The 20,911-nt window shown below is 44.8% G+C and overlaps 1 protein-coding gene across 2 annotated transcripts in view; it reads right to left on the reverse strand.

The window, feature by feature from the left end:
• Positions 1-543: 543 nt before the first annotated feature.
• The window catches only part of LOC144668575 (transmembrane protein 273-like), a 74,644-nt gene continuing 54,276 nt past the window's right edge, over positions 544-20,911 (reverse strand). The window contains exons 3-6 of one of the 2 annotated variants that reach the window (XR_013573518.1): positions 18,979-19,089; positions 13,231-13,261; positions 1,128-2,564; positions 544-1,062 (exon numbers count right to left, since the gene is read on the reverse strand). Coding sequence is in view for 1 of the 2 variants with exons in the window: in XM_078530740.1 (XP_078386866.1) it covers positions 2,534-2,564; positions 13,231-13,261; positions 18,979-19,089 (173 nt within the window). In the remaining variant the exon portion in view is untranslated. Of the gene's footprint in view, positions 1,063-1,127; positions 2,565-13,230; positions 13,262-18,978; positions 19,090-20,911 lie in introns of those variants that run through there. The other variant, XM_078530740.1, reaches the window with a different exon arrangement.

Consider the following 20,911-nt stretch of genomic DNA (forward strand, 5'->3'; position numbering starts at 1 on the left):
GCCATTCCTAGCTGTCCCGAAAAGCTGTAGATTTTGTAACTGTGATTCACACTATTTGGTGTGATGAAACACCAAATTAAACAATTTGGAAAAAATACAAAATTGAATTACAGCATTGACCAGTGTGCCAATTCCTTTTTGACAGGCTGAGGATTGAGTTAAAGACTGGTCGATTTCACCTTCACACTGATATTTCGAGACTCCATTTGGCAAGAAAGCACATAAAGGTCCATTAAACAATTTCAACTTCAAAGAGTTGAGGGGCAGGGGAGAACAGCTGTATTTACGCTTGGAGTGACTCCAGCTTGTTTTGGATACAACTTTGATAACTCAGAGTCTCAGTGTTTGTATTGTGACTGATCCTAAAATCCATTTGAGAGAGAGTCCATTGCACCAACTCTGCTCACAATGAAATGAAGTACCGCACCCAATCAGTCTATTATACGACTTGGACCATCATCTCCCTTCAGTTAATGAATGATCTTTAACATAATTAACAAATCACAAGTAGTCAGGAGTACATAACTGAGTACAAACTTTGCATTCAAATGAGAAAATAAACTTTTAATAATACATTTCATTAAGTTACTCACAGCATATATAGAATTTAAAATCACGCCTTGTATATATTTCTTGAGTGCTACTACATAATAATTGTAAAATATTAAATATGCTATTGCAAAAGGAAACTTTTTTTAACCTGTAAAAGAAGTTTAGGATTGAAGTTTGCTGATTGACTTTGACTGTGATCCTTATGGGGGGGGTTTGTTTCTGAAAGTGGACTTAAAGTGATTAATGCTGCAGAAATTACTCAGAGTGAGAGTGTGTTGGTTGGTCTGTACAGAATCAGAATACGGAATGTCTGAAACAAGTTTCTGATTACTGATGGGGATTATTCAGTAATTGAATAACTTTTTGTATTGAAGCAAAATACTGCACGTGCTGGAAATCTGAAATAAAAACAGAAAATACTGGGAAAACTCAGCAGGTCTGGCAGCATCTGTGGATAGGGAAACAGAGTTAACGTTTTGAGTCCGTATGACTCTTCTCCGGAGCTTTTAGCTCTGAAGAAGAGTCATACGGACTCAAAACATTAACTGTTTCTCTATCCACAGATGCTGCCAGACCTGCTGAGTTTTTCCAGTATTTTCTGTTTTTATTTTACTTTTTATATCCCACTATTCACAATTCCGTAATTCTGTTGTACACAAAAATTTGCATGCTACCATAATACAATGAATTCATTTTACAATCACCTACACAAAGCAGAAATGGCTCAAGGCCACGTGATATCACAGGTAATACTTCAAATACCTAATGAGGAAATAAAAAACATTTGTTCCGGGTTCACCTACTTACATTACATAAAACATTTAGAATGAAAGAGAGCTTTCTTAACCAACGAAGAGGCTATCAATGAACACATCTTCTAAAATAACTGCAAAACTGCTAAATATTAGCACCATGCAGTCAGGGTTTGTACTGCCACATTTTGGACTACTATTTTCACTGATGGAATGAGGTTTGCAGAACAGGTAATGAAGAGCTACATAGCATTTACAGCACAGAAACAGATCACTCAGTCAGTCTGCCAGAGCTCCACACAAGTTATTGTACATTTAACCACTACAGGTACAACGATATTTCATACATACAATTTATCTGGTGGTATGTTCCACATGTTTCCAATACACATACCATTCATTAGCATTGACCAGCAGATTGTAGCTTAGGGTCTGGTTATCATTCTGGCAAGATAATAGTGATGGCAGCAAAATAGCAAAGTAAAACCTTCCATGAAAATGAGCAACCAAGGAAAATAACTTGCAATCCGATGAGGGTTAACCCAAAATCTATTTCGTAATGCAGTTCCCTGATCCTACTTCATTATATCCAGGTATAAAAACTGACAGGAAATTGTTTGTGTGAGTGTCATGCTCCCCGGCATTCATAAGTTGTAAAGGGTGGTGGGTGCAGAATAAGGTCAACAGGATAGGTCCATACTGCTATAATATGTGGTGACCAGCTGTGGGTGTATAAGAGGCAATCCTATCACATGCTCTGAGAGTACTCTAGGGTTGAAAGTATTAGGTTATATATGCCAGGAATGTAACATTGTTTCAACAAATCTAGAGGCCATCCACACATTAGATGGTCACTAAGAAATCATAAGGAGAACTCAGAAGAAACTTCTTTATCCAGAGAGTGGCGAGAATGTGGAACTCATTAGCACAAGGATTGGCTGAGATGAATGGCATTGAAGGGGAGGCTAGATAAGGGAGCAGGCAGCACAGGGTTATGCTGGTAGACGTAGATGAGGATGGATGGAAGAAGCTTTGAGTGGCACCTGGATGCTGACACGGACTGCTTGGGCCAAATGGCCCCTTTCTGTGCTGCATACTCTTTGCAATTCTCTGTAACATCTGATAACGAATCTAAATTTGCCCAGTGTGGTAAGTCAGATCATTGTTTTTTCCTTCCTTCACGGAAGTGGGATTGTGTGTTTATTCTCTGTTCACAGCTCCTGCCACTTTTAGTTCTGGACGATTCTGTTTCTCTCTTCTCTGTAATATAAAATGTCAAATGTGTTAAAACAACATGATGATTGCTGACTGATCTCTTCGGTTTTCTCCTGCTTTTGTTGACAAAGTGTAACTTTAAGGAGAGAGAACAGTGTCGGCCAACAGTTTAACCAGCTAACCTTGCAAAATGTATGTGCAAGAGGTTTTGATGCCCCATGTGTAACTTTTGAATTTTACATTGAGCGGGGCAGGAATGTAGGAACTGGGGTAGACTGTTTAACCCCTCAATCTGTCCCGCAGCCAATGAGATCGTGGCTGACCTGCTGCTTAACTAGATGATCCAGATTTCGGTCAGATTATGAAATGTTTCCCCTTTCCCCAAAAATTAATTCAGCTACCGCTTTAGATTCTGAAGATAATAATTGGTTAAAAGGAATTTATGCAGTTTAGCACCTGACCTCCCTAATGCTAACGCTGAAATAAAACCTTGTTCCATTATTACTGCTATACAGAGGATATTCTTCCTCCACTCTTCTGTTCCCATACATAGATCAATCAGAATCCCCAGACTGAACATTTCCCAATCATTGATTAACACGCACGTTACTTTGTTCCCACCACTATTTTATTTCTATATTGATTACTTCAATGACATCGCTAATGCATTTGTATAGTCTTGCAGATGAGCGTGCATTTAAAGAGCGCCTTTAACATGTAAAATCGTCCCAAGGAGCTTCATAAATATAAAACTTCATACAAAGAAGCTGCTGGGTGTATAACTAAGACTGGGTCTCAGTGTTATTCATGCTCTGTCTGCAATATTCATGGATGGATTTCCTCAGAGGACACAGCTTTAAACTGCAACGAGTTTCGTCTCAGGGGCAAGAAGGAAAAATCTCTAGTAATATACTGAGTGATCGACAGTTGCTTTCCTGATGAAACTGCCTGCCTTATTTAAGGGGAGGCAGCGGCCGTAGCAGAGCGGTAATCCAGAGGCCTGGGCGAATGCTCTGGGAACATGGGTTCTAATCCCACATGGCACCCGTGGAATTGAATAAACCTGAAATGAAAAGCTAGTCCCCGTTATAGTGGCCATGAAACCATCATCGATTGTTGTTGGCTAATGTCCTTTCGGGGAAGGAAATCCGTCATCCATATCTGGTCTGCCCTACGTGTGGCTCCAGACCCACAGCAATGTGGCTGACCTTGAAGTGGCCTCGCAAGTCCATTAAAACCACGACAAATTCAAAAAAGAATGAAACCAGACGGACCCCCCAGCATCGAACTAGGCACTAGAAGCGACAATGGCACACCCAGCCCTGTCGACCCTGAGAAGTCCACCTTACGAGCATCTAGGCTGTCCCACAGACCAGCCCAGCAACAGCCTTATTTAGTCATACTCACACAGAATCATACCTTACAGACACTGTCCCAGACACCACCATCACCATCCCTGGGTGTGTCCTGACCCACAGGCAGGACAGACCCACCGGGTGGCACAGTGGAATACAGTCAGGAAGGAGTTGTCCTGCGAGTCCTCAACATCGGCTCCTTGACAATATAAAGCATTCTGCCTCAAGATGCTTAAATGGCACCCCACTTTACACAAGGGAAAATAAAAGCAAGAATCAGTGACCTGGGCACTTTATGGATATTCAGTTCCCTTTGAATGCATAAATTTTGACTAGACTAGCATTCCAGAGCCCCGGGGTAATGCTCTGGGGACCAGGGTTCAAAACCCACCATAGCAGATGGTGAAAATTGAATTCAGTAAAAAAAAAAATATGGAATTAAAAGTCTGATGATGACCACAAAGCCATTGCTGATTGTCGTAAAAAAACCCATCTGGTTCACTAATGTCCTTTAATGACGGAAATCTGCCATCCTTACCTGGTCTGGCCTACATGTGACTCCAGACCCACAGCAATGTGGTTGACTCTTTGAAAAAAAAATGCCCTCTGAACAAGGGCAACGAGGGGCGGGCAATAAAAGCTGCCCTAGCCAGTGATGCCCGCATCCCATGAAGGAATAAAAATAAGAGGATTTGACTGCACGGAGCTCCCCGTAGAATTGACAATAAGCAGAGGTCAAATTAATTTTGTGAAACATTGGAGAGACTCCACTCTAGAAGAGGAATAAGAACTGCACGTAGTTCCACTTAGCAGAAATTGAGCAATTGTGGTACTCTTTTAATCACTGTACTTTGTTTCTATTCTTAGGTTGTGGGTGGCGGTGGCAAGGCTGACTGTTATTGCCCAATCCTGGTTGCCTTGGCCAAGTGGTGGTTAGGCTGCTTTGTGTCCGGCTGCCATCTGCGCGGGGAAGGTTCTATCACACCGCTATTCCTAGTAGCACTCCCGAGCAGCTCGCCAGACCACCTCAGAGGGCGCTCAAGAGTCACCCAGGTTGACGAGGAACTGGGGTCGCAATTAAGCCAATCCAATTCAAGGTGACCCAAAAGCATTAATAAAACATTTGGATTTTCGTGACATTCCGACAGCCCGCTGATCTCTTTTGCTGCTACCATCGCTTTATTTTTTTTTTAAATTTCCAGATTTTTAAAAACCGAATTCAAACTCTCAAACTGCCATGGTGGGGTTTAAGCTGACGTACTCTGCATTGCACCAGGGTTAAGGAAATTCCCTGAGCAGGAGGTCTCTGCTTGAGATCGCAGTCGTCTGTGCTGCAACCTCAGATTTGCCATCAGAAGCCTGTGTGCACAGCGCTTGGCAATTGGTGTCACTTTTGCTTTCTCTCACTCAGGTGCAGGGGAACCCTACAGAGGTTGTGCTACCCCAGCACGGTATTGCTAAAGCCCTCTGTTACAATGATAGGTGCACCATTGATGAATAGAGAAAGAATTATGTAGAATGAACAGCAGAGAGGCCATTCAGCCCAGCTGGCTCATGCCAGTGCCAATGCTCCTCTCGGGGCTCCTGACCCTTTGCTGTATCTCACCTTCTCAGCATATCCTTTTATTCCTTTCCCCCTCATGTGTTTACCCGGGGTCCCCCATTTAATGCATCTACGAAACTAGTCTCAACATGACCCTGTGGTAGCGAGTTCCACATTCTAACCACGTTCAGAAGTTTCCCCCTAAATTCCGTATTGTGAAAAGAAAAAAAATAATGGGCCGAATTTTCCCAGACCCCGCGATGGCGGGCTTGGAGATGGGGAGGGCCGGGAAAGTAGCAGGGAGCCGCGTTGGCAAGGCTCCCTGGCACATTCCTGCTGTCGGGGAGCTTTCTTGGGAGCAGCCTGGGTATTGCCTGCTCCGTGGAGGTGGGCAGAAAATTACACGTTTCAAGGCTCCCATTAGGGAGATTTTGTGGCACTGTAATGCTGGCAGAGCGCCCCCACCCACCTGGTGTTGTCACTGCAACACCACATGTGGCCTCCCTGCGACAGGCCAGGTGGCCATTGGAGCCTGAGGCCCCAGGCCCCAGGCTCCAGGCCCCAGCGATGGGGCAACAAGCATGAAAAATTGCAATCGGGGCCAAGCCAGATCCAGCAGTGGGATTTCCCTCCGTCTCAATGCTCTGTTTTTTTTAATTGTTCAGGGGATGTGGGCGTCACTGGCTAGGCCAGCATTTATTGCCTATCCCTAATTGCCCTCGTCCAGAGGGCATTTAAGAGTCAACCACATTGCTGTGGGTCTGGAGTCACATGTCAGCCTGACCAGGTAATGATGGCAGATTTCCTTCCCTAAAGGACATTAGTGAACCAGAGGGGTTTTGACAACAATGTTTTGAAGTCATCATCAGACTTTTAATTCTAGATTTTTATTGAGTTCAATTTTCACCATCTGCTGTGGTGGGATTCAAACCTGGGTCCCCAGAGCGTTACCCTGGGTCTCTGGAATACCAGTCCAGTGACTATACCACTATGATAATACCACCATGGCCATTCTAGATCTTTTGATGTCTTCACTGCTGTACAGCCCAGCTAGGACCCCCTCCATGTTGAGGTGCCCTCGTGGTCCCCGACCTGCCCCATCAGCGCCCTCCTCTCCTGGCGGGGGTTGCTGCGTCTCTAGGGCTGCTGGCCCTCTGATTGGGTCTGCAGTATCGAGAGCCTGCCTGCCATATTTAATGGGACAGCGAATGAGAGGTGGCTAGATTAGGAGGACACTGCCTGAGAGATTGCTGCTGGCAAGTGCGGGCTCGGGACCCTTAGTTAATCCCGATGTCGGGGTCCCAAAACCTGTGCGAAAATCCAGTAAAGTGTCCAACAAGATGGGAGAGTGATGGGAGATCCGTATTAATGACACTGAGCTAATGACACTGAGCAGTTGCATGATATGCAGTGCGTTGTATTTTATTGAGCAGCAGTTTTGTCTAAGCTCTCTCTTATCTTGGTTTAACCTCCTTGAAACCTCTCGCCCCACACCAACCCTCCCGTCCAATTCCAAAACAAAATGTTCCGATCCGCTGATGTTTGGACCCTGCTGTACCTGTTCATCCAATGGGGGAAAAGACAAATCAACGTAGCAGAGTTTTGTTTTCACGTTTCAAATACTCTCGAGACAGCCTACAGAATGTTATTGGAACATTGTGCACACAATCATAACCTGGCACCAGCTTCACCAGTGCGTTGGCCACTGTAATAGTGCTGCTGGTACACTGTTTGCTTCCTACTTTGCTCTGTGGAACACTTATATTTTTTGAGGAGGTATTTGACCGTTCGTTTGCCAAGTTGGGAATGGCATTGGGAAAACGGCATTCCGGCCAGCTCCGGCATTCTTGGATATTGTCCATCTCCCTATCTGCCATTAACAGGCTCTGAAAATCTGGTCCCAAGTGTTTGCTTAACAGCAATTGGAGTTTTGTGGTTTTAAAGGGAGACAACTTCGTCTTCAGCAGCAGAATAACGCATGCAGCATACCACTCCCATTTACAAAGCCAAATATCATCCAATTCGCTGTAAGCATGACCCACATGCAGAGGATCCATGATTCATGAGGAAACATTTTTCAAGTGTTTGTTTCCAACTCAGAGCATTGGCCCAGCAGCACGAATTTGTCAAGTATATTTTTATTGACTGGCTCCTGATATGGCGACATTTCTGCGGCAAATGAAGGATATCTCTATTAAACGGTTTCTCAGAAGCAGCCTGCCTGCTTCAAGGAAACTTGTATCTAATTTAATGTGCGTCTGTCTGAATTTTGGATTAGCAACTCAAAAATAACTGGAGTACAGCACTGCAGCTGGAGCACATTGACAGCAGTGTGAGATTAGTGTCCCACAGCCAGGATTGAATACAGTCTCTATCCTGCATTCTTACTGCAAGTTGTATTCAGTGTTGCCTATTTCAGCTATCAGTAAATTTAAAAAAAGGTGTGTTTCAATGATTTTGCAGATTGATCATAGTTTTCCAAATGTCAGTGTGCCTTGTCCCAGAATCCGTTCTCATTGCCTTTTGATCTGAAATGTAATTCATCAAGGTTCCAATAATGTCCACATGCTAGACCACTTGGATTTGCCTTATATTAAAATGATAACAAAATAAATGAAGATTATTTAATTGGTATGTAATTGGCTAGGAAAAGGCTGCACAGTATACTGGGAAATTGTGTGGCAGAGTTTACTTTGGCAGTGTTGCCAACTTAACTGAAAACGTTATGTTCAGTTTCTGTCCCAGATAAAACTCCCACTTGTCCTCGCTGCTAAGTTAAAGCTGCCTCTATCTCCTCCTTTCGGCCAAGCGACTTTTGCAACATCTCTTAACCCTTAAAGCCCAAGATTCTTTAATAGGGGGACATCGCTCCCATATGCGACAGCTGGTTCTTATGATACCACCATCACACCCCCACCCTCAATACCCTGGATAGGATACAAGAGAAAGCTTTTCACCCAGTGAAGAAGTTATCTCTGCTCAGTTGTGTCTGTCACCCTGAATTGGATGAAGCGGTTCTGGAAAAGTGAGTGAGTGAGTTGCGCCTATCGTAACTTCCTGTACTCTGTTTTATCAATGTTATCAGGAATACTGCTTTGTGGATGGCAAATGTTTGCCTGCACTCTGAGCCTTGGGGATGACCTGCATGGTTCCTCACCGAGGTTTTTCCCATTTAAGGAGAAACAATGTATGCTGGTCACTGTAATGCTTTACTATAGTGCATCACAATCTTTTGTATCAAGGCAATTTGAAATCTGCTTGTAATGTTCCCCACTTCATTGCAATCAGGAGTTTGCTGCGATTTTGGCAGCCAGTGTGGAGCCAACTTCTTAAACTTCAAGTTAAAGAATATATGGTAGCTCACTCAACCACATTGAGAGTCAGCTCTTTTCTACCAGAGATAGTCTGAGTTTCACAGTTTCCTCAAAAGTGGGAGGTTAGCGAACAGTGTTCAATGTCAGCTTTTCTTGTGGAGCTCTGTATTGTCCTACTATTAATCTACAGCTATCTGTTTGCACTTGTCCAGGTACAGCCTGAGTGGTGTGACTGGTGTGCCATGCACCAGCTTTGGTTTCTGCCAATATTCCAGAAATTGGTGTAGTTCTTGTGCTAAGGTCTGTATTGGTATGGAATATTCACTTATCGCCACATCAGGCCTACCTCGATGCTAAAAGTATTTTGCGGGTATCGCAGACTTTAACTGTACCTATATTCTTTAACGCGCAACTTCTAATTTGAACTAATGATATTTGGATAACAGTGTTAACCATTGGTGCATACAATGGAATAGCCAATGGCCTGCCCAGCTAATATCGTAGCTCTGGATGGCGATGAATCCAATGATCACACTGGGCTATGTAATAAAGGGATTATTTCTGCTGTTCACAATTTAAATTGAAATGGTAAGTACACTCTATTTAAAATTTTCTAAAATGCAATCGCCTTTCCCTCTTAGTTTCTCCCATGTTGCATTGCTCTAAGGAGCAAAACGAATGGTATTTTCTGCAGGGCCAAGTGATAATGGGTAGACAGCTGTAGTTGCTGGCAGAGGGAATGACATGGCGACAAAGTCTCATGCCAACCTAGTTGTGGCAACCAATTAATTGAAGTCAGTGAGACATAATCTGTGCAAATGTCTTCGCCTAGCCTAAGCTTCTGCTACTGTTACGCAGTGTTGAGCTGTGCCTCCACAGGCTAATCACTTTCAAAACTGGGTTATATTACTCATAAAACCTGAACTTACCACAAGAGAAGACTGATGACAGGATTAATCACCACAACATAGTCATGATGAGTGGCTCTTTAAATAGATTAATGCAGCCACCAGCTGGGTATTTAATTTTAACCAAGGTCATGCTCTCCATTGGCCTATTTGCATTTTCTTCTTAGCATTCTCATGTTATTTAATTGTGTCTCCCCCGAAGGCATTGATTCCTTTACTGGGGTAGAGGTCTGCAGGTGAAGGCTATCCAAATGCTGTTTTGATCATGCATTAGACTTGGCGGTGAGCATTGACATTTAGGGGGTGATGGTGGTGTAGTGGGAATGTCACTGAGCTCTTAATCCAGGGGCCCGGGCTAAACATGAATTCAACTCCTACCATGGCAGCTGGTGGAATTTAAATTCAATAAATAAAATCTAGAATTAAAAGCTGGTCTCAGTAACAGTGATTATGAAAACCCATCTGATCTACTAATATCCTTTCGAAAAGGAAATCTGCCATCCTTATCTGGCTTGGCCTACATGTGACCCTCAGCAATGTGGTTCGCTTGTAACTGCCCTCTGAAATGGCCCAGCGAGACACTCAAATCAAGGGCAATTGTGGGGGGGGAGGGCAACAAATGTTGGCCTTGCCAGTGATGCCCACATCCCATGAACAAATAAACTGACAGGTTATTTGAATGCAAAGGGCACCATTGACAAGCCTGTCATGATATTCCTGTGAGGAATATTTTGGGGCTGGCTTGATGTTGTTTGGTTCACGAAGGTTCTTTTATACTTTGATGCAAAAAAGTTAAGAAAAATGCCCAGGGCGTCTTATCCCACATCGTGTCATGAGAAGCTAAACCTCACACGGGGGGAATGTTCTGTCTGTACTCACCAAGCGCAGTGTGAGCAGATGGGATGGGGGGTGGGAAAGGGCCACTCCGCCACTCAGGAAATTGTATGCGCCCAAGCCCTTAACATCCTTGGAGGTAATTAAATCAGTTTTCCTTCTCGAGAGGGTGGTGTGCGCAGGCGTAGAAACTTTAGCTTTAGTAAAAGATGCATGTGTTATGTTTAGTATAACCCATACTCCGGGATTGTTAGTGCCCGTGGTAACTTTTAGCCCCTGTGAGAAAGTTAGCTTCCCCTCTCATCTGGAAGCGCAATGTTACTAAAGACTTAGCATACGAGAGCAGAAAGATTAGAGAAACCGACCATAATGACTGTAGTCTCTGGGACCTCTTTGCAAAGATCTGAAGGCAAGGATATGACAAGAATATGTGCAGTGGACATGTCAATTTGACCGTATCCTCTCCACCTCTGGCTGTTTGGTCTATGTTGAACCTATAACCTATAGTTGCAAGGTTACATATAGCATCTGCTCACTTCCCCTTTAAGCATATGAACATGAATTTTACATCCCCTCCCCCACCCCTCCACCACCTCACGCCACTGACTGGCATATTTGAAGGCAGGGCACATAAAATAAAGGGTGGCCAGCCCACCACTGTACCGCCCACCCCGGATGTACCCCCAAAATACAGTGGGCAGGTAAGGCGTCAGGCAGCCCGCTCGCCCTTTGACCTATTGAGGTCCTTAAGTTGCTAATTAAAGACCACTCAAGGCCTCTTTCCACCTCCGTCTAATTCCGTGGACAGTGGAAGACAGAAGGCAGAAGGAGCCAGCCTGCCAATTTGCCAACTTGAGCTAAAAGGTGGGAAGGAAGGGGATGCGCCTCCTTTGGGTGTTCCCCTGAGGGGCACCCCCTCTCCAAGATGGTACCCCTGATTTGGCCTCCCACTCCACCCCCCTCCACCCATCCTCCAGAACCTGAAAGCTTCCCCTGCCCCCCTCGCTAGGGTCTCCAATACCTCCCAGACCAAAACTCCTGGACTTTACCTTTCAGTCCGGCATCCATGGAACTTCTTCCCAGAACTCCCTTGCAGTCCCAGCAGTGGCCACTACCGCATCCTGGTGCTACTCAGCTGCCAGCCAATCAGGTTGGTTGGCAGCTCTCAAGGGCGGGACTTCCTATCCCTGAAGGGCCAAAGTCCCACTCCCACCTTGTTAAGGCTGGCCCCAGTGTATTATTGCTGCAGGGCAGCCCCTTTTTAAAGTAGGTGTGTTGCTGACTGACTTTTCTACCAGGGTTGGGGGTTGGGGGGAATAAAGAATACACTACTCCCATTGCTCCCATAAAATTCATCCTATGTTTAACATAACTGTGGGACTTCTATCTTGGTTGGTACAGGTTTTCCATGGGATGCATCTGGAACCCAATGCTTCCAAAATATTTGTCACCCACTTTCTGTGAGTCCACCTATCCAACCCTTCACTTCCAACCCTCCTACCTCAAGAGGAAAACCCATCCTGCCACCCTCCACTTAAAACCACATACCCCTCCCTCTGTTGTGACTCTTTGTGCTGCTCATTCCCTTAAATAAAATATCGGTTCCCATCTGGCCCCTGGTCTTACAAGCAAATGCCATAAAACCAACACCAGTTATCCTTATGGTGGACAGTGCACCTATATTAACCTGTATGGAGTGTGTAAGAACATATATGTTCAGGGCCAGAGAAGATCATTTTGATCCATCTGGTCAGGCTCATAGTTATGACTCATGACAATCCGTCAACTCTTAAGGGAATAGGACAATATATTGAGATAAATCACCAATCGCTGCTTTAACTTCTGTCATTGAAAAATCCACTCTCCCAGTCACAGCTGATTGCACCATCCTCCTCCAACATCTCTCCCCCGTTATCTATCTCAGTGAGACCATCCTCACTTGCCCCTGTCTGATTGTAGTCATTATACATCCCAGAATGGTTAGTCTTCCTGCTGCCATTGCCCTCAGGATTTCCTATGCATCTATGCCTACCCCTCCAAATCCTCATCCATGCGTTGCCTCTGACATCATCGTCTTCATGCATGGGGCCAGCTCCAACTCCCCACCACATCTTTCAGCCCCCTCCACTGCTTCTGTATTGACAGACTAACCAGCATCCAGCAGAGCTAGGAAAGCCAAAGCCCTTCATCCTTAGCCGCCAATTATAAAACCCATTTTTTCGCCACTGATTTCATCCTCATCCATGGCCACTGTCTCTGACTTTTTGTAACCTTGGCTTCCTGTTGATCTCAAACTGAATTTCTTACTCCATATCCCTTCCCCCGGACACTCTGTTCTTCTGACTCTAACCTCTTAAGCACCTCATCTTTTTATCCCACAATTATGGGTCATGCTTTCTGGAGTCTAGGCCCCAACATCTGGACTTTCCTCCATAACCCCTCCACTTCTTCATCTATCTTTTCCTCCTTTAAGACTCTCCTTAAAACTCTTTGCCTATGTTTTGGTTACCTGCCCTAAGGGTTCAGGATTTATTTTTCTCCTTACATTTGTGAAGCACCTTGGGATGTTTTGGTAACATTAAAGGCACAATTAAATGCAACTTGATACTGAAATATTATTCAAACTAGACATGCAACTGGGATATTTGAGTGAATACTTCACATTGGTCAGACAAAACTATTCTACTGAGCAATCCAGTTGGCAGCCTTGATGTTGCCAAGACCATTACTCTGTCTAAAGAGATTTCAACTTCTTACCTTAATGAATGGCTTTGTCTGGATGGAGTATCTGAAACAAGGACAGTAATAGATTATCACAAGTGGTAGTCAGTGCTACTTCACTACTTTGAGCTAACCATAATCAGATATGAGCACAAATATGCTGTGCCTCACACGATATATACACTAAACTTGCCAGAAGAAGTCATGACTTGTCCATTCCCATGTAAGTAAATATTTATTAGCGTGATAAGTCTTAATGACTGTCAAACAATTTCTCTGGTATTGAACGTTTACTTATATAAGTCTCATTCCTTCGGATGTTAATAAGCGTGGGAGATTTTTTTTTTAAATTTAAAAATTAAATGCTTTCTTCTTAACTTCTCTTGCTGTCGATCTCGCTAAGATCGGGGCCCAGAGCTTCTGTGCAGTGGCAATCACCGTTGGATTTCCACTCCGCTCCATTTTAGTTACCCTAGACTGGAGCTGCACATTTCAGGCCCGGGCTTGCTGAGAAATGTGCAACATAGCAGCTCCTGGAGTCACTGCTGTGCAGGGCAGCAACATCGGGGCAAGTGAGGCTATTGCCCCTTTTTACAGCACTAGTTGCTGTAAACTGGTAAGTTTAAAGGTCCCAGCCACTTTGAAAGGAGAGAAGATAAGTGGGAAGGATGGGTGGGAGAGGCCTTGGGTGGTAGGTAGTGGGGGAGTCAGATGGATGGGGTGGTTAAGTGGTCAGGGGGGTGGGTGGGGGGGGGGTGCTGGGTGGTCGGCGGTAGGGGGATTATGTGGTTGGGGTGAGGTCGGCGTTAGAGTCAAGGGTGGTCAGGGGTGGTCAAGGAGCGTGGGACCAGGTGATTGGTGTGGGGGGTGGTCGGGTGGCTGGGGTGGGGATGGCTAGTCGGGAGTTCAGTTAGGGGTTCGGGGGTGAGCACTGTCTGACGGGGAGGGGGTGGGATGGTGACCATTGCTGTGGGCTCCACAGTGCTTTGACACTCCAACTGATTTACTTAGAGTTTCACTGGTTTTATACCTGCTATGAAAAACTAAGTAAATCTGTGTAAAACCAGGGTAAGTGTATGGAAAACAGACCAAATATGCATGGTTCTGGCCAAACACAGAGCAATTCGGGCAGAACAAAACCCGCAATCGGACGTTTAAACTTCTCCCGTAAGTACCAGAGATGTGCTTATGTCGGGACTTCCAATGGGTCCCACACGTATCTTACAAGGTATCTTCAGTCTCTGACTATCTGGAGACTGTAAGACCTTGGCCTATGAAAGGATTTGACACAGTAGACATAAAGAATACGATTCCAGTTGCAGGCAAGGGCAGAAATAGGGGCCATAAGGTGTTGGTGTGTTACAGTTCACTCAGGGAGTCCAGGTTGCCGTGGCAACATACACTTTTACATGCATGTGGTGGTCTTGAGCTGTGGATAGTGATGGTAGAGGCTCCAATTTCTTTCCATCACATGGATAACCAGGAATCTCTCTGGCTCTTGCTGCCTGCCCTTGGCCTGTGCTGGAAGGGTTTGCAGGTTGATGCCCAGTCTGTTCGGCCATGTTATGAATGCACTTTCCTTGGCCTTTAACTCAGGTGGGACTTGAACCCAGAACCTCTGGCTCAGGAGCAGGGACAAGACCCACTGTGCCACAAGTGTAAGGTAGTCACTAATAAATACAAAAGGGAATTCAGGAGAAGCTTCTTTATTGGTTCGAATGTGGAACTCACCACCACACTGAATAGCTGAGGTGAATAGTGTAGAGGTATTTAAAGGGCAGCTAGACAAGACCATAAGGGGGAATGGAGTAGAGGGACATGTTGATTGGGTTAAATGAAAAAGGAAAGGAGGATGAACATGATTAGCACAAACACCAGCATGGCCCAGTTGGGCCAAATGGCCTGTTTCCATGCTGTAAATATTATATAATGCATATAACACAACAGGGAACTAAACAGGAAATAGATTTGAAGACATCAATTTGTTTTGGTCACACCAAGGGAAGCAAAGTAATGCAGTATTTAAAACATTTTTTTCCATTTCCACTCCCACCACCCCCCACCCCCGAACTTTTTTCTTTTACACACTGGAAGATGAGAGTTGTGCTGGGTACTGATCAACAGCTACCCAAATCCCCTTTATTATTCACCCGTCTGGCCACTTATCTAACTGTAGGAATAGGCAACAGGCTATCTAGGTGGGAAATCACCACTGCCATGTCTGATACTGTCCTGACCCAATATGGGAGTATTCAGCAGAGGTCAGGAGTGGGAACTCAAGCTGATTTTCCTCTCTTTGGCCCAATGACTCTGGCCTAGAAATTGGGTTGCACCCAAATTGTGGTGTGCATTGTACCACTTCGTGAAACCAGAACCAAGACAAAATAGTCTGCCCACCTCACTAAATCAGTGCCATTGAGCTGCAGGCACCAGTCGTGACTCCAGAGGCTATTTGCTGGTCGCGCAGGGTGGGTGAGGAGAGTTGCGAATTCAGCTGCTGTGCCAAAGGGCCTTGAGTGAGTCTGAGTGGGGAGGAGGCAATCAGGACACAGCTTAAACACAGAACCAAGAGGAGCACTTTTGTAAGGAACCTTTTCATTGGTAACCTCCAGCAATTCCCATAAGGCCAACTGGTTGGGCTGCATGTAGTCTAGGTAATCCTGATGGCAGCAGGCCCAAAGTTTGCTCAGGACAAACCAAATCCTGGTTTGGATGCTAAAACAGACATTAGGTTCCTTATCAGTATATATAAGAGGCCCAACTCCTGTTCAGTGGGGCTGCCAAGTAGGCCTCTACAGACCTGACTTGGCACCTGACTTGGTTCCCACACTGTTCAGGCATGGAAGGTTAATCCTCTAATTTTGTCCTATAGACCCTTCTTTTCCAGCTAGAAATTGGCACAATGAGGTCCAATTCTTACTGTTACTACTGCACTACCATACCTTTGAGTTACCCAGTCTTAGTCTCAAGCATTCTCAGTCAACTGCCACACAACCAACTGCAGAGTAGGTGGTGTTGCAGTGTGGTAGTCATGTTAATGGACTAGCAATCCAAAGGTCAACAACCTGCTTCCCGAGCGATGGTGTATATTTAGCAATGCAACAGTTACTTTTCTACCTAATATCCCAGCAACATTTGGGTACTATTTCCTTCCAGGTGCTAATGCGGGCATTTTGTCAAAATATTACCCAGTTAGTAACATGTTGGTGAGGAATCACAGTGACTTGACATTTTTAACAGGAGGAGGGTTGTCCCTTTGTCAAGTGGGAGGCTTTTTTTTAACTTCCTAATTTTGCTCTTCAAAACACCCCCTAACACTCTTTCTGCAGGGAAACACCCAGACTTCTCTTTGAATTTCCTCCTTTGCAATGGTCAAGATCTGGAACCAACTGCAAGGGAAACCACAGTTCCATGGTAAAAGATGATCACAGACAGACTGCCTTGGGAATTTATGAATAATTAATACATTGTCACGTTGGAAAAGCAGTTGCTTCATAAAATTCACGGCAACTGAACAAAAGATTGAAAGCTGGCATAGGTGGGGAGGGATTCCTATGCCCTTGTCTTTTGATGTGATCCGAGAGTGCATATTGAAAAACTGGACACCCTCAGCCAACAACAGGTCATCTGTAGGCTGCAAATGTGCAGTTTTACAATATGTGGCGCTAGGCGTCGGGATTTTTATCCATGCGTTCTATCAGAGACTGAATTTAAATTCAAGTTGATGGTACTGAATGGGATGGCCCACAGACTGAAAGCGCCATCAAAATTGAGATCTATCAAATCACATGATTCAAAAGTATGCCTCAGCCTTCTGGTGTCTCGGTGCGTATTCATTAAGGGATGAAACGTGTCCTTCAAATAAATGTGGCACCTTGCCCTGAGCAAGGTTTGCACACCCTACACAAGCTGACATTTGGTCAAATATATAATTCCAATGGGTTGACTGAACATCTGAACTTTTCTTTTGTTTGCATGGACATGAGACATATTTCCATGTCTCAATATTGGTTATGACAGTATTAGACATAGGACTAAATTCCAGTCCAGCAGCTTCAGTTATACCACAAGCCACAGAATAAACCCTGAATGGTTTAGAAATGTCAGCAGGAACCTAAGGTTTGGCAACTGCCAGGTCTTTCACTGCTAGCTATTCGTCAGACATAATATTAGAGGTAATTAGAGCTCAGTCACCTAGTGATTGCTACTGGTTGCAGTGGGATATTGTAGTTTTCAAGGACAGTGTAATGTCTTGGCATTTTGCTGCCTTACCATTGAGAAAGGACGGGGAGAATGCTCAGAACTTGTTTTTCCAAGTTCAGCATTTTCAGTAATGTTTGAATGTAATCCACAAAAGTTTGATTTGTATATGGTGATTTGTAAGTGGCTTATAAGAACTTCTTATCTCACTCATAACTTTGTTTTGGACTGGCAGATTGAGCATGTCCATGCTGTAGTGCTCACTGTGCCTTGCTGATGACTGGACTCCTCAGAGGTACCGAGATAAGCACTCATTTGGAAGCAGTATCTGGCTAGACTGCAGGACTTATTCAGATGTAAGCATTAGTGTTGTCTTGCAGGATTAGTGAGTCATTGCTAACTAATTAGTGGTGTTAGATGTTGGTATCTAAACAACGAGGGCCTCTTTTAATGGTGCACCACTGACTGTCTTACTAGAGATGGATGTGTAACACAGGATTGCCTATACTAAACTCCTTCACCTAGACTCTACCCAAACAGCCAGACTGCAGCAATGGACAAAGCAAAGAACAGTCTGAAGAAGGGTCATACGGACTGGAAACGTTGACTCTGTTTCTCTCTCCACAGATGCTGCCAGACCACCTGCTGAGTTTTTCCAGCATTTTCTGTTTTTGTTTCAGATTTCCAGCATCCACAGTATTTTGCTTTTAACAACAATAGCTTGTTCCCTGGAATTGTCTGTGGTGGTCGACCGCCCTTTGACATCTTTGCTGGCATCAGACTGAAATCTGGTCAGAACACTGACTATTTCAGGGGAGATTTTAACCTCCCCTCTCCATCCCACTTCTCAACCATCAGGAACTGGGTGAGGGACAGTTACAATGAAGCAAGGGATTTACCCATTGACTTCCCATCCCAACCAAAAACTGAACAAAAGAAGGACATCCAAAGCCATCGAGGCTCTTTATTAGATAGGGTGGATCAGGCTCCATTGACATCATTGGGGCCTGACTACAATATTACCCTGAAGGCTGAGTGGGGAAACAGTGATCAGTTTTCTTGGATGGAGGGCCTGAAAAAGTTGAACAAGGTAAGTTTCTTCAAACTGTGTTTGATTCCTTGTGGACCAATACGAATAAATAGGTCTTCCATAGCCTCGGTTTTGAAAGCATCCCATCTTATTATCTGCTCGTGGGTTTCTGGCATCGTTAACGAGATACCCAGTTGAAGGTTTAATCAAGAGGAAACAGGAATGCAGGAAATGTGGCCTGGGTGAGGTGTGGGATGGATTACGGGTCTGATCAGAGACCAATTTGGGGATCCTGGCTATATAACAGTAGTTGGAGGAAGAGAGGATTAGATAGTTCTGCATTGATGGGGGTTGTGAGAATGCCAGTTGAGAGAAAATCATGAACAGAGCAACATAAAGTGAAACAATATATTTGCTTCCATTTCTGACAGAGACAGTGCCTATTACTTGGACACTTAAAGCTGACATGTTTGTGCCTGAGGGGACTTAGTCATGCTTCAATCAAGCTAATATTGGAAGGAAAGTTGCCCATTAAGTTTGCCTTGTCATCTTACCTGTTAAGTCATTTTCATAAATGTGTTTATTAATCATGTAAATCTTAACCAAAACAAAGGAGATGACGAGAAATATTCCTATTCCAGCACCCAGTAAGGCATACTTGATTTCTAGAAAAGAACAGACAAAATATGGCTGATGAGTATGAGAAACAGAGGAGAGAGAGTGGGGCTGTGTTATTCATGCAGCAATGGTGCAACCTGGTAGATTCACACTGGGGTGAGAAAGAAGGACTTGCATTTATATAGCGTCTTTCACAACCTTAAGATACCCCAAGCTACTTTACAGCCAGGAAAACACTTTTTGAAACGTAGTCCCTGTTATAATGTAGGACAACTGGCAGCCAAATTATGCACAGCAAGCTCCCACAAATAGTAATGAGTGACTATTCTGAATGGATTTAATAATGGTTTCCCTAAGGAAATAATGTATTTCAGGGAAAATTAGTTGTCCCACTCAGTGTGGGGCAGGAGCAGTTCAAAAATGTATTTCGTATTGTTTTATATTTATTAAAGGTGCAAAATAGCAGTAAAGCATTTTGTGAAATATCAGAACTTTCAGTCACAGAGTTGTGGGTTAAAATCCCACTCCTGAGATTTGAGCAGGAGACTTAGGCTGATACTCTGGAGCAATACTGAGGGGGGTGCTGCACTGTTGGTGATGCCATCTTTCAGATGAGACACTAAACCCAAGGTCCCATGTACCCTCTCAGGTGGACATTAAAAATCCACTGGCACTATTGGAAGAGCAGGGGAATTGTCACCAGTGCTCTGGTCAATACTTATCCCTCAGCTAATGTCGGTAAAACAGATTTTCCGTCCATTTCCACATTGCTGTTCTTGGGAACTTGCTGTGCACAGCCTGGCTGCCAAGTTCCTTACATTATAACAGTCACTGAATGCCAAAGACTACTCCATTGGCAGTTAGGTGCTTTGGGATATCCTGAGATAGTAAAAGGGGTTAAATAAATGCAAATCTTTCTTCTTTAAATAACTGCAGCACAAAAGTGTGACAATATGGAAATTACACACAGAGTGGAATTTAATGTCCCTACTGGGATTGGGCTGGGGGGCAGGAGATGGTGGGTGCGGTGGGGGGGCATTTAATGGGGTGGGAAAGTTCAGGGTGGAGAGCCCATCTCCTTCCCAATACCCCCAAATTAAGTCTGGGACGGGAAGAGTTGAGTTCGGCCTTCCTGCCAGGAGGTCAATTGAGACCCTTAAGTGGCCACTTACGGGCCTCAACACACTGCTATTGGTATTCTGCCAGCAGTAGGGAAGAAGGGACTGGGGGGAAAGCCTTGTGATATGGGAAAGCCACCAGGTATACCCTGGTGAGCATGCCTGCAAATTGACAGGAGGGGCCCTTCTGCTTAAAAACACTGTGCCCAATGCAGAGACCCACTGGCAGCAAAGGCTGCCCCCTCAGGAAGACACTCCCTGCCCTCTGCCCCTCCCCCATCCTCGCCTTGGCCTGCCTGACTGGCCCCGGTGAACCTACCCCACTTACCTGTGTTCCAGGGGTATCCATGACAATCGTTTCCCCCAGGGCCTAACGCAGTACCAGCTGTGGCCACCAGCCCCCAGTGGCGGTGTCAGTACTCAAGAGCTGCCAGCCTCTGATTGGACAGCAGCTCTCGGAGATGAGAGCCTCTTCACGCAGCCAGCAGACTGCTGGATTGGGATTAAATCTCACTGGAGCTCCCGGAACTGGCCACAGCAGGAATGCCGCCAGCTCTGTAGCCGGTGGGCAGGCCCACTGCAGTGACCAGTAAATTCTGCCCATAGTTTGCAGTCCAGAGGGGTGACACAAAGAAATGCATAGCATGCCCCAGATTAATTAGAAATGCTTCAAAGACAGAAATATCCAATTGCAGCAAATTCGCAGCCAGTCGATGAGCACCCGGGAAAGAAAAAGTACTTGCGTGCCAAA

Source organism: Cetorhinus maximus, chromosome 27 (genome assembly GCF_964194155.1).
Source record: "Cetorhinus maximus chromosome 27, sCetMax3.hap1.1, whole genome shotgun sequence".
NCBI classification, from domain to species: domain Eukaryota; kingdom Metazoa; phylum Chordata; class Chondrichthyes; order Lamniformes; family Cetorhinidae; genus Cetorhinus; species Cetorhinus maximus.